At 44.9% G+C, this 14,100-nt stretch overlaps 2 protein-coding genes across 2 annotated transcripts in view; one reads left to right on the top strand and one right to left on the bottom strand.

The window, feature by feature from the left end:
• PLCH2 (phospholipase C eta 2) overlaps positions 1 to 7,882 on the bottom strand; it is a 76,410-nt gene extending 68,528 nt beyond the window's left edge. Inside the window, exon 1 of the mRNA XM_063176774.1 lies at positions 7,697 to 7,882. The gene's annotated coding sequence lies outside the window, so the exon portion shown is untranslated. The remainder of the gene's footprint in view (positions 1 to 7,696) is intronic.
• A 2,786-nt stretch (positions 7,883 to 10,668) lies between these two features.
• On the top strand, positions 10,669 to 13,593 carry PEX10 (peroxisomal biogenesis factor 10). Its single transcript, XM_063176984.1, has 6 exons — positions 10,669 to 10,777; positions 10,936 to 11,016; positions 11,460 to 11,866; positions 12,551 to 12,726; positions 13,010 to 13,145; positions 13,397 to 13,593. Exons 1-6 carry the CDS (start codon positions 10,669 to 10,671, stop codon positions 13,466 to 13,468), a joined length of 981 nt encoding a protein of 326 aa, XP_063033054.1. The 3' UTR covers positions 13,469 to 13,593.
• Positions 13,594 to 14,100: the final 507 nt, after the last annotated feature.

Here is a 14,100-nt window from a genome sequence, read left to right as displayed (position 1 = left end):
GTGACATTTGCTTGGCAAAGAATATCTGTATTACAGAGCACAGCTGGAGGAATCAAAACCCAAAGCATGAACTTAGGGCAGATTCAAAGCTGACTGGATTGAGAGGGGAGGAAGATAACAGATTATCAAGGATACATCCCGTGCCCCCATATAGTCATTCTTGTACATGCTGTCACCTGTCCCTGTAATTGTCTCCCTTCATTATGCCCTGGCATATACTTAATTAGGTAAAAGAATACAGAGCTGGCATTCTGCTTTAGACTGAGCAAAATCAATTCATACACTTTCAGGTATTCATTTAATACACTTCCATACATTCATTTAATACATTTCATATATTCATTTTGTGCATCCAAAAATATTTTTTTTTTCTTTAGGTTAATCCTTGTATCTATACCAAGAATACAGTTACATATAAAAAGCTGACTTGTTTTATTTAGAATGGAACCTAAAGTAGATGTTAGATGGCATGTCAGGACTTAAATCAACTTGTCCAGTGAAAAAGCCAAAACTGCACCCAGCAGCATTTCTGGAGCTGCCCGATTGCATGCTCTGGGCAGATCCATCTGCAGATGACAGGCACTGCCTCGGTTATCATCTGCTTTGGTCATCTGGGCAACTCCTGACCACAGTTTTATATCCACCAGCCACAAATTGCCATTTCTGGTACCTGTGCACTGAGTGTTTAACCCTGGGATCAATCCAGGCTCACAGGACAGATGGAACTGTGCTGACACCAAGCCAAGATCAGCCCATTTCCTTTGGGAAAGCTGAGCTGGTGGGGAGTTACTTTGCTGACTCTCTCACCTCTTTGCTTCAGGGCTTATTTGAAAGGCCATTTCCTCTGGAGGAAGTTCAATCAGTGTGACTAATTAGACACCAAAGAACATGACCACGAGGGTGAGGAAGAACTGAATGGGCACGGGTGCTCCTGCTGGTGCCAGAGCAGCATCATTCCAGTGAAAACAGCTGAGTTTTATATTGATGTGGCTCATTAAATATTTTATTGTCTCGAGTTATGTCAAATTCATGTTCTTTATGCTTTGTTATGATCTGAAAGTGAAGCTGCTTTGAGGCAGCTGATCTCTGAATGTTTTCACTTTCCATGCAAAAGTTCTTCCTGCACTCAGTCCCACCTTTTACAGCTTCCTCAGAGTTCCCTTCCTCCCCTCCCTCTCTTCAGCATACCTGTGTCTTCCCAAACCAATCCCCACAAATCCCACGCAGCCAATGGAAAAGTACACAATGAATCTCTAAAAATACAGATTGGTATCTCAGAACAACATTCAGGGGGCAGATTTCCTATTAAAGTAAATGAAAGAAGCTCCGTTGGCTTTCCTGGAAAATTTGTTGTGAAGGTTGGATGATGGAAAATCTCAGTTGCACTGTCTGGAAATGCCTCACCTCTGTTACAGTAGGAACCACAGTGGCTCTGAGAACAGCACTGCTCACTGGCAGAACACATCAAACAGCCAAAAGAGAGCAACTATCTGTTCAGACCACATGAACAAGATTTAAACTGTCTGCTCAGGCTAAGAGCCCTACCTAAGATTATTGTGTGAGGTTCTGTATTCCCTTGGAAAAAAGGACTTAAAGCCCCAGAGGCAGGATCTGTATCACTCACAGACAATAAAAGCTGTGTACACCATTAACAATTCTCTAGCCATTTTTATATCACTGTAGTATTTAAAGCTTAACCCCACAAGACCTGCTTTTGTTCAGGGAGGTTTTGTGTGGCACCCACAGAGCTCAGACAAGCTCTGATATCCTCCCAGGACAGATACACTGATACCACGGATGAAACACACAAAAACCAAGCCATCCCTTAAACCTGAATAGTTTGATCAGGAAGCAGATCAATGGATAAAAGATCAAAGCGCCATCAAATGGGAGGCAAAAAATAACACTTTAAAGAATTTAAATGCGAGAGCTGGGATTTGCTTTCAAGCTGCGGTGTGGTTGCCTGTGACACGCTGCTCATTGAAGGAATGCAGCTGCATTCAGCAGGAATTGCACGGAGATAACCTGCACGCCCAGGCACGCCGAGCACAGCCAGGGAGAGGAGAGGAGAGGAGAGGAGAGGAGAGGAGAGGAGAGGAGAGGAGAGGAGAGGAGAGGAGAGGAGAGGAGAGGAGAGGAGAGGAGAGGAGAGGAGAGGAGAGGAGAGGAGAGGAGAGGAGAGGAGAGGAGAGGAGAGGAGAGGAGAGGAGAGGAGAGGAGAGGAGAGGAGAGGAGAGGAGAGGAGAGGAGAGGAGAGGAGAGGAGAGGAGAGGAGAGGAGAGGAGAGGAGAGGAGAGGAGAGGAGAGGAGAGGAGAGGAGAGGAGAGGAGAGGAGAGGAGAGGAGAGGAGAGGAGAGGAGAGGAGAGGAGAGGAGAGGAGAGGAGAGGAGAGGAGAGGAGAGGAGAGGAGAGGAGAGGAGAGGAGAGGAGAGGAGAGGAGAGGAGAGGAGAGGAGAGGAGAGGAGAGGAGAGGAGAGGAGAGGAGAGGAGAGGAGAGGAGAGGAGAGGAGAGGAGAGGAGAGGAGAGGAGAGGAGAGGAGAGGAGAGGAGAGGAGAGGAGAGGAGAGGAGAGGAGAGGAGAGGAGAGGAGAGGAGAGGAGAGGAGAGGAGAGGAGGCTGCTCCAGCCCCGAGAACAAGGGCTGAGCACACACCTTAGGGTGTGATCCCGCATTCTCCTCCTTCCCAAGGCACCGGGCGCACTCACAGCACCGGGTGACGCTGACTCCTGTGGCAAACAGCTCGGTTAACAAGGAGAAAGTGAATAAAAAGCCAAAGGGGACATCAGGATTCCTTTCTGTGTTCACCTTCACCCAGAACATCCCACTTAACATTTGTCAGCTTCTCCTCACAGCCTGAGCTGGAGCCCTGCATTTTTGTTCAATGATGTAACCGAAAATTCCTTATGCAAGTAAGCACACTTATTATTAAACCCAAATTATTTATTTCAGGTTTGTATGAGCTGTGTCATACGACTTTAGCATTCGCTTTATGAAACAAAATGTGAAATTTGTGACAATTTTTATCTTGTTTGTACTCCCTTGCCCTATTTATCCTGAATTGCCAAAACCCTTCTTGGTTTCACCATCATTCCCTGTCACCAGCCAGTTCCCAGACCTGTCTGAAGTGACAATGGAAACACAGCAGCCTCCTGCTTCTGAAGAAAATTTGCATTTTGTATTAGCAAGGGAGAACGGGCAATTTCTATTAGGAGGCAAAAGGAACTAATTAAGCAAAGTTCTACATCTCATCCAATAGCTCGGCTCAAAAGAACTTTGAAAATGAAAGTTTCATACTCTAGACCACAAAAAACAAGAAGCCTCAGAGAAGAAAGGAGGGAGGAAGATCTCCTTGCTAGGAGACAGACGGAAAGTGAGGGCTGCTGGAAAAGGTTCTGCTGCACTTGGGAATTTGTGAGTCATGCTGAGGAGAGATAGACTGTGGGCTCCAATGCCACTTGTCATCAGGTCTATAATTCCAATGATGTTCATGCTGTCAGTTGTGCTGGCAGGCTTGGTCACTCCCCACAAGTCTGATTTTTGAAAAAGTTTCTTCTTCAATTTCGTGTAAATGAGCAGGAATTTCTTTTAAGAATAATCAAACTGCTTTAATTCTGTACATCTTAGTGCTGCACTGATGGATCTCTTGGATATTAAGGATCAATTTATGCTGGGGGAGTTAGAGAAAAAGTGGCAACTTGTCACCTTTCACAAGTCAAACATCAGCTTTCTCCTGAGGATGCCTGGTAGGGCCAAGCACAAGAGCCCAAGCACAGGCAGACAGACACTAAGAGAATATTGCAAACAAGAAAAACATGCTTTGCTTGGCAACTTCAAGAGAACACTGCAGTTTAAATTTTTAATCCAAACCAATTTCTTAAATTATGAATCCCCTTCTCCATTAGCAGGAATGGGTCTGGGAACCACTCAATCCATCCTCATTTTGTCAAACACAGGGCAGTGACGTGCACACGTGGGAATTACAAGGCACCAAGTCTTTAGGGCCTGATCCAATAAATTTCAAAGTACAGCTCTGCTTTGCTCTCTGCCTTATCGTGGACTTCAGCACCTGGTTAGTCAATAAATAACATTACTTCAATAACCTCATCTCAGTCTAAACTCACAGGAGGGGAAGAAGTGGGATAGGTCACTTTACAGTGTAGGAGACAAAAACCTCTTAAGTTGTTTAAATAGAAAATATTTCACATAGTCCTTGAAGCAATCCTACCAAATAATGCCATTATAACTCATCCCAAAGTTGTGTTTTTGAGATTCTCCTCTGCAGGCCATAGAACTTCTTCCAGGCACCTCAATTGCAGCTGCCATTGTTTCCTCAGGCTCCATTCCTTAGGCGTTTTTTGTTGTTGTTGTTTTGGGTTTTTTATTATTATTATTATTAAATAAAGCACAAATTACATGTTTTCAGTTAAGGGCAGAGGAAATTTCCAGAGAATCCATTCCAGCATCTAAGGGCAGTAGGAAATCTGGAACAACAAGGTGTAGGGGTGGTGAGGGGGGTTATGTTGAAGGGGAGAAGTGGCAGGGAGGAGATTCTTTTAAATTACCTTACAGTAACTAATCCTGCAAGGAGAGCTGAGAGGAGACATCCTCTGAACACCAGAATGATCACAAAAAGAGACATCCTCTGAACACCAGACAACACAAAAAGTGCTGCTGTAAGTTTCTACCTGACAGCCCTTGGCAAACACCTCAGGGAATGGGAACTACAGAGCTTGTGCAGCACTTTCAATCCCTCCCAGGAATGCTAACATGGAAAGATCCCTCACCTTCCCACCTGAATTCCCTTGCCATGTCTGAGGCAATCCAGAGTTCCCTGACAACTGTTAAGATGTCAGAAGATCCTACAGGAGCCTTCCCTAATTAAATGGAAACAAGTGAGGCTGTGATGAACTATAAAAAATGAGGACCAAGATCAGAACCAGGTACCCCAAAATCAGTCTCTCAGGCCAAGATCAGAACCAGGTACCCCAAAATCAGTCTCTCAAGTTTCAGGCTGTATTTGTGATGCAAATGGATCTGAAATCCTCACTCAGGCTATGCTTGCCTTGGTGTCTGCACCCAGCATTTCTCTCATGTGCCAGACGGCAAAGAGCAGGAAGGAAGCTGAGGACTTTGTCCCAGCATGTGTGAAGGTTTGTCACAGCCTGCAGTGTGCAGGTACCTATCCACTGACTCTGTGTGCTGAGGGGAACTGCTCCACCCCCACTAAATGAAGGCAGATTAAACAATGAATCAAAAGGTTGGAAATTCCCCACGGATTTGGAGTCTGTGCCCTAAGCAGTGATGTGGAGAGCAGAATTTCAGTGGCTGAGGAGCTGCACACAGAGGCCATGGATAGCTGAACCCCCAGAACAGGGTTTGGCTCGTGTCATGCATTTCCTTCTCTGCCAGCTGAGCCTGGATGCATGGCCAGCACCTACTGCTCATGTCACAGCTGCCACCAGCAATTGTCACAAGGGATGGGCACAAGGTTTGCCCTCATCCAGTGAGTCCAAAGGGAGCAATGGAAGCAGAGGTGAACTCAAAAATGAGGTCAAGACAGTGGAAGAGAAAGAAGATTCAGGCATAACACTGGAGAATCTATTTCAATATTAAGATCAGATCTATTTAAGCTTATCAAGGGAAGAAGTGGGTCATTTTAAAGATAACTAATGCAGAACTGAGATATCTGGGTGCATGAAAATTGTATTGCAGTAAATTCAAATGGTCCTTAGTAACTGCAAGACTATCATTCCTGAAAAAACTCTTCAGCCTCATCCTCTAACCCACTCAGATTCATTTATACAGTAATTTTCTCAGCTCTGGACAAATTAACAAAAACAAATTCTACTGATATTCACAAGTATGTTGTCCCCTTTGAGCTATATCTAGGAACTGAGGGCTCTGTACCATTCATTTCAAAACCAAACTGAGATTGTGTTGTTTTGAAACTATGAGTACAGGATTTTAGAAAAGCCTTGCACGCCCTATATTTTATTGCTCTGGTATTCCTGCAGGACCATCCACTAAGATACTCTCAGCCACTTTAAGTATGTAGTAGCTTTTAATTCAGAAAAATTACAGAAATGATGAATGAAAACAAAAGTCTCTTCAGACAATGTAGAAGGAGCTTGGCTATAAAATGGAATGTTATCATTCTTTTTTACAAAGCCAGAATAAACTTGTTCTTTGGCTGAGAATAATCAAAATACACTGCATTATAGGAGATCATCCTGCCAACAGAGTCATTAAATATAAGATTCAGTGAGCCCTGAGTGTTTCCAGATTCAGTTATCCAGGTTTATATTATAAAAAGAAGCAGTTCTGGTGAAATATAGCTTGTTGAATAAAAAAGCCTGCAGTTCATATTTGTCTGTTATGCCAAATGTTTCTGTATCTGGCCATGGCCTGTGCTCTCTGTAATGAACCCTTGGTGCCCCAAGCAGAGAGGCTGTGACAAGCAGTGCTGCTGCTGAGGGGCTCAGAGCCAAGCTGACATTTCTCCCTGTCCCCACAGCAGTCCTGAGGCCACCAGAACGCAGTGACACTGACAGCACTCAGATAACTCAGCGTCCTCGGCAGTCGCTGGCCTCCCCTCGCTCGCACTGAACAGTTTCTCACTCTAATCTCACTGGCAAGAAGGAATTCTCCCCAGCACAGTTTCTGCACCCTCAGTAAGGACAGGAGAAGCTCTCCCAGTAGACAAAACTTTCCCCACATTCTCTGAAACAATAAGTTAACTTTGAGCTCCGTTCTGAACATGGCATCAATTTCCTACCTCCAACCAACCACAGCCAGCAGTGACTCTTACTCTGCTTCTGTTTTATTTTATAACAGACAACCTACCTCTACCATGAAACAGAGCATGATTCTAGAAATTATCACCCTGAGGATTCAGGGTATATTTAAGACCTACATCTGAACCCTGAAGCCTGAGGCATTTGGAGCATACACAGCCCCAGCAATCCAGCCATCCTAATTTTCCACATCTCTGCAATCATTACCCACATTTTTATGCCAGGAAATAACTGAAAATTATTTCTCTATAGCCCAAAAGAATGAGATTTTTTTTTTATTTCAAAAATTTTCAAAAATAAAAACATGCATACCTTTTCAAAGCATTGTGCATGTCTTTCCTCCCAAGTCAAGACTTGGCTGTTCAGTCCCAGAATCAGCCACGTTCTGTTGCTAAACTGGTATTTTATTTAAATACCTGGAGTTTATTTTACATCCAACCTCTCTTATCCAAGTCAGTTTTCATTTTGGCTCCGTACACCTGGGAAGGCTCAGGTTATCAGTTCTGAATGAATGCAGTAATCGTTCATTTAAAAAAAAAAAGCAGTTGTCCAGTTAGAAAAATCTAAACTTGAATCACATATGCAGTTTGCTTCATCCCTACAAGCTCAGAGAATCTAAAAATTTAGGACTAACAGAATTCCAAGGTTCCAGAACATTTTCATGGACAAGAGAAAGCATGATAAAATAAAACAAGCATTAGACATGATGCTCTTTCCATTTTCCCTTTTCCTTCAAAAAGGAGAGCAAAAGTAGCAGCAAATTCTGTTCCAGCTACAAGGCTGGGGGAGCGTACTCTAAACTTTGTTTCCAACACCCAAGAGCGAACAAAAGTGTTAAAATGACACCCCAATGGTGGCTGCAATGAAAGCAGCGAAGCAAAAACACACACACACACACACACCTTTGTCTGTCCCGGCCGGGCAGTGCAGACGGGCTGTCCCTGCTCCTGCGTGTCCAACCTTCACACCCGGGACAAACCCGGGAGAGGAGAGAGGAGTCTGCAGCGAAATCCCGCCCCGCTTTCACACGCGGAGGGCTCGGGTCACAAAGCAGCCTCGCAGCCCCTGCTCGAGCAGTTCAGCTCCAGGGTAACAAGTTCAGAGTGGGAGGAGGCAGGGGGAAGGGGAGGGTGGCAACAACGCCGAGCAGGCGTTTCGCTCCTTTGGCATCGGCCGAACCTGTTCTGCAGGTTGGGAGCTGGAGCATCTGCCCGCTGCCCTGCTGGAAAGCTGCGCTCCCGACCTCGTGTCTCCCAGCAGGTCTGCAGAGGCAAAAATCAGATTTTGTGATGCGCAGACAAGTAGCCTGTGGGAGGAAAGGTTAATCATTGCCGAGCACCCAGGGATTTTTACATTTTGGACTTCCTTGTGGTAACGTCAGCGAAGCAGCTCGTTCCCCTGTCAGGTGTGTTAGAAGGAAAAGCAGAGAAGCATGGCATGGAAATCAAGAAAAACTCCCAAAAACTTAATCAAAAACACAGCCATGACGTTTTAAGAGATAATGGTGGTTTTCTGAAGTCAGCAGAGGAGTGTCTGTACTCTGATTGAATAATTGTAATAAGAATCTGAATCAGATTTTCCTGGCAGATCACAGTGTAACAGCCAACGTGTGTGTGGTTTTATCCATGTATTTTATTTATGCATGTGTGTGTTTTTATCTATGCATGAATATATGTATGAAATCATATCACAAAATGGGAAGGTTACTTGGCATGCTGCACCTCCTCAGTTCAGGACAGGAGCCCCACCACTCAAAACCACACAAAACAGCTTTTAGAATATAATAAAATCCACATAATAAGCCAAACCGGGCAGATACACAGAACTTACACATTTCAAATGTTTTAACACTTGTTGGCAGAGTCTGACCTCTAGCTTTATCAATGGTTTCCAATCTAATAATTCAGTGGTCATTAGTCAGGATTTCAGCTTTGCAAAAAAAACCCAAAAAACTCTCAAGCTTTTCTTTTGTTTCTTGACCCATAAAATAAGAAAATCACATTTACCCGCTTCAGCAAAAAGGCAACAAATATGTTTGCTATTTTTCTTAACAATTGAGCTGTTGGATGTGTGAGATACACACAGCTCTGCCTTTAAACAAAAATCAAACCAGGAGAGATTGGATTGGAATCCTGAACGAAATGATCCAAGGATTGGTCAGTAAAGTTTGTAAATTGTAAAAATTCTATAATTTAAGGTGGCAGCTTCGAGATTCTTATTTAATAGATTTAAGTGTGAAAATGTCCCATTCCAGACCCCACTTCCCGTGGGATATTTCCTTATGCAGGTGCGTCCCCTGCTGTTGAACGGCGAAAAATGTGCCAATTTTTTTTTTCCCTAATTCCATTGATTTTACAGAGGGAACAATCCGCGATTCCATTGATTGCGACACACCCTAACAAATAAAAACTGAGCAGCGCCTGGAGCAGGGAGGGAGGGATTAAAAATGTTTTGCTTATCTGTAAGATTCATCACAGCTTTACTTATCACGTACAACTTCTGGTGCAGTTTAATTAGAACTTTGATGCCACGATCTGTGCACTAATAGGCTGCTGAAAGGATTACAAATATCCAGTTTATTTGTGGTTATGTTTGGCCACAGGGAGCTTTGCTTTGCTTTCCAGTAAAAAGAAGAAAAAACCCACCAATCTCCTGCTCTCCCAAAATTTTCCAGTGAGTTCCTGACATATCAATCTGTAAATTCTTCAGGAAAACACCTACTTTACTTTCAGTTAAATAGTTTTGTCAAATAAATTAATTAAATGTGGAGCTGTTTAATTGTCCTTTCACTTCAGAGTGCTGCAAAATTGAATTTATAACAATGCAACATTAAAACCTGCTAGGAAAAAAAATTTTAAAAAGGTATTTTGGCAAAAATGAATGTACCAGACCTCAGAGTGTAAATATATATAAATACACACACAGGTAGAGGTTTATATGCCTGGTACCAGGATTTTGGAGAAGGATGCACTGACATGTTGATGTGTTTGTAGCTTTGCCGTGTGGAGGTTGTGTTTGTTGTTTTTGGAAGAAAACAAAGGGCAGCTTGTTCAGTTTCCCCATACAAACAGCTCATTTCGCAGCTGTTAAAAAAGCAGTAGTAGGACACTAAACACACCTTCCTTCCGAATTAACCCCAATTTTTTTTAAAAAGCAATTTTTTAAAATTGGGAATAGATGACACCATGAAAGGCATCGCTGCTTTTAGCCTAAAACTGCAGATAGTGGAGGGCAACATGATGTTTAATTAAAAAAAAAAAAAAAAAAAAAAAAGTTGTGGAAGGGCTGTAGAATTTGGAATTTGTACAAGGTTGTGGAGGGCACCTGCCTGGGGAGCGGTGATTCGGTGGGTTCCGTGTGAATTGTGTTCTGAAACATTCTAGATCTCACTTTTACCGATCTTAGCAACTCAGCTGCGATCGCGGGGCTCCTTCCCGTTCCTTTTCCCTCCCATTTCCCCGCCCCTCACAGCCTTTTCCTCCCCTTTCCCCGCCCCTTTTTCCGCCCCTCACTGTCCATTTCCTCGCCCCTTTTCCCACCCCTCACAGCCCTTCCCGCCCCTTTCCCCGCCCCTTTTTCCGCCCCACCCCTCACAGCCCTTCCCTCCCCTGGCGCTCTTCCCGCCCCTTTTCCCTCCCTTCCCTCCCATCCCCACCCCTCACGGCACTTTTTCCACCCCTTTTCCCACTCTCTCCGCCCCTTTTCCCATTTTTCCCACCTCTTTTCCCACCCTTTTCTCCCCCTCAGCGTAGGGGAGGCGTTTCCCGCCTCTTTTCCCGCCCCTCACTGACGGGATATCCCTGCGCGGCCGGCGGGTGCTCCGCCGCTGCCGGAGCCGCGGCGCCGCCTGAGGCCCCGTGTCCGTCCGCCCGCCATGGCGGCGGCGGCGGGCCCGGCGCGGCTGGTGCGCTGCGGGCAGAAGGACGAGCTCTACCGGGCCGGGCTGCGCAGCGGGGCCGGCACGGCGCTGAGGGGGCTGGCGGGTAATGCCTGAGGGGGGTTGGATCCGTCCCGAGCCCTCGCGGGTGTTCCGGGATCCGCCGCACAGCGGCTCCGGATGGGGGTCGGAGGGACCGGGAGGAATTCCCCGTGAGGGCTCGGCCCAGCACGGCGCTGGTGCAGTGACAGCCCCGTCCCGCAGGTGCCCGGCCGTGGCTGGCGTGGAGGAGGGAGGTGGAGCTGCTCTCCGATGTGGCTTATTTCGTGCTCACCACGCTATCAGGTAACCTTCTCTGCCATTTATCGTTTTTTATCATTTCTGCCAACATCTGAAAGCTGAGGGGTCAGTGCTGGTGATCACCACCTGAGACTGCCCAACAGCAGTCTGTTCTTATCATCCTGGGGGTTGGTTTGATTTGGATAAATGCCTTCTGGTAAATATGAAAGCACGAAATTGTTGGGTTCAAACACATAGATAGATGTTCTTCTAAAAGCAGGATTGCAGGAATAGGAATTTTTTAAAATCAGGGATACCATGGAAAGTATCCCTGCTTCGAGCCTACAACTGCAGATACTGGATGTCACCATGACGCTTATCCTAATTCAACAAAAAAATAACTATTTCCAAATTCCAAAGCCTGAACAGCCTGTCCCCACTTCTCAGCACATCCAGAATGATCCTGCAGCTGCCCTCTCACCCTGTTTTCTGTCACACACATTGTTTAGGTTATCAGACCCTGGGAGAAGAGTATGTGAACATCATTCAGGTTGACCCGAGCAAGAAGAAGGTGCCTTCCTTCCTTCGTCGGGCCCTCTTCATTTCCCTGCACACCTTGGTGCCCTACTGCCTGGAAAAGGCACTGCTGCACCTCCAACACGAGCTGCAGGTGGAGGCTGAGGAATGCAGGAGCCCAGAGAACCCCCCAGCCCTTGGCTTTCCCAGCAGGAGCTTCATTCGCAGCTGGATTCGGAGGCAGGTTGGGCAGCTCAGTGAGGAGCAGAAGAAAAGAGCCTCCCAAGTCGTGGATGTCCTCAAACAATCCCTCCCCCTGCTGCACCGGCTCCACCTGGCAGTGTTCTACATCCAGGGCACCTTCTATCACCTGTCCAAAAGGGTCACAGGCATCTCATATGTAAGTGGGTTTGGTTCAAGATGTGTCCACTGCAGAATTTTGGCCTCTTCTGGGGTGCTGTATGTATAAAAGGGATAAGAAATTTGGTTGTTGTTGCAGAGCAGAGGGGTGAGAAGGAAGGTTTCGCTTTATGTGGGGGGTGATGAGTCCCTGCAGTCAGAAGGTTACAGGTAATAAACATCAATGTTTATTATGTTCATACATATTCTATGTATGAAGTTACTGTGTAACTTCAGTCTGTCTGCCACAAACACACTGGGAGTGAGAGGTGCGTTGATAAATCCATGGGAAATACTGTTTTGAACAACACCCAGTAAACATTTAGGTAGCACTTTTCTATATGAAGATAATTTTGTATCTTTACAAAAGAACATCAGAAATGTGTACAGACAAAAGAGTTCTCAACAATTCCCAGCATCAGTGCAGGAAAGAGGTGTTTGTTTGCTCAGAGATACACAAGAAAACCAAACCAATTAAAACTGCAATTTTTGTGGATAGACAGCTGCCAAGTCCAGCCTGACTGAAGGTGCTTACACCTCCTGAGAGACAGCTGGTTGAGAAGTCCTAAAATGTCAATTTTTTGACACTATGAGAATCCCAAATTAAGTCTATTGCAGATGGGGAGAGAGAACAGTTTCCTAAAACCACAGTAACAAAACAGCTCTTTTCCTGTGAATTCTCTAGCTGCATTTTGGAGGACTGCAAGGAGAGGATCAGAGCATCAGATCAAGTTACAAGTTCCTTGGAATAATTTCCCTCTTCCACCTTCTGCTGACCATTGGAGTTCAGATGTACAGCTTCAAACAGAAGCAGAGAGCAAGGCAGGAGTGGAGGCTGCACCGCAACCTCACCCACCAGAAGTAAGCAAGAGGTGGTTCTTGATTCTTAGGAAAGGGGTGGGAAAGAACAGGAGTGACACCCCAGTTTAGGTTACAGTCTGATGTAAACATTTCATTAATTAGCACAAGTAATTATTTGCTGCTTTGTGTGTCTTGGACTTCATGCTTTGGTGTTTCTGCGACCTCCATGAAAAGGGCTGATCCTTGAGCAAGGGTTTGACCCCAGGATGCATTGCCCAGCATTTCTGCCGAGCAGGGTGACTGCAATTAACACAATTAACCCCCCTGTGCCTGTGTTAATTAGAAGCAGGAGCACGGAGGCGGCGGCCGGGCGCCAGTCGCGCTGCACGCTGTGCCTGGAGGAGAGGAGGCACAGCACAGCCACCCCCTGTGGGCACCTCTTCTGCTGGGAGTGCATCACGGCCTGGTGCAGCACCAGGGTGAGTACACACAGCTCACCAGCACTGGGAGCTGTGGAAATACAGTGACAATGGCATGGGTGAGCTCAGCACTCAACACTGGGCCAGCTCAGGGGAGCCTGTACCACAGCTGGGACTGAAAAATTATTTTCTAAAAGTAGCTAAACAGTTCTATTCAGATTTTTTAAATACAACTATTCAGTATGTCCATCTATTCCTTTTTTTTAATACAACTATTCACTATATCCATCTACTCCCTTTTCTTTCTGTAGGCAGAATGTCCACTGTGCAGAGAGAAGTTCCATCCTCAGAAACTGATCTACCTACGGCACTACCAAATGTAAAGGGAACCTCTTCTGTCTCCTCATACTTGGGTTGGTCCAAGAAATGCTTCATTAAACTGGAAACTGCCTGTGCAAGGTGGTACTACATTCCTGTGTGACAGAATAAAGCTATTTTTTCTTCTAGATTCAATATGGAGTATATTCTTTCTCTAGATTCAATATGGAGTATATTCTTTCTCTAGATTCAATATGGAGTATATTCTTTCTTCTAGATTCAATATGGAGTATATTCTTTCTTCTAGATTCAATATGGAGTATATTCTTTCTTCTAGATTCAATATGGAGTATATTCTTTCTTCTAGATTCAATATGGAGTATATTCTTTCTCCAGATTCAATATGGAGTATATTCTTTCTCCAGATTCAATATGGAATATATTCTTTCTCCAGATTCAATATGGAATATATTCTTTCTCCTAGATTCAATATGGAATATATTCTTTCTCCTAGATTCAATATGGAATATATTCTTTCTCCTAGATTCAATATGGAATATATTCTTTCTCCTAGATTCAATATGGAATATATTCTTTCTCCTAGATTCAATATGGAATATATTCTTTCTCCTAGATTCAATATGGAATATATTCTTTCTCCTAGATTCAATATGGAATATATTCTTTCTCCTAGATT

Source organism: Melospiza melodia, chromosome 26, assembly GCF_035770615.1.
Source record: "Melospiza melodia melodia isolate bMelMel2 chromosome 26, bMelMel2.pri, whole genome shotgun sequence".
Classification (NCBI taxonomy): Eukaryota; Metazoa; Chordata; class Aves; order Passeriformes; family Passerellidae; genus Melospiza; species Melospiza melodia.
This window is presented reverse-complemented; position numbering and strand designations above follow the sequence as displayed.

Coding starts and splice junctions, on each gene's coding strand:
- PEX10 (XM_063176984.1), top strand. CDS start 10,669: ATGGCGGCGGCGGCGGGCCCGGCGCGGCTGGTGCGCTGCGGGCAGAAG. Junction 11,017..11,459: donor CGTGCTCACCACGCTATCAG/GTAACCTTCTCT, acceptor CACATTGTTTAG/GTTATCAGACCCTGGGAGAA. Junction 11,867..12,550: donor GGGTCACAGGCATCTCATAT/GTAAGTGGGTTT, acceptor TGAATTCTCTAG/CTGCATTTTGGAGGACTGCA.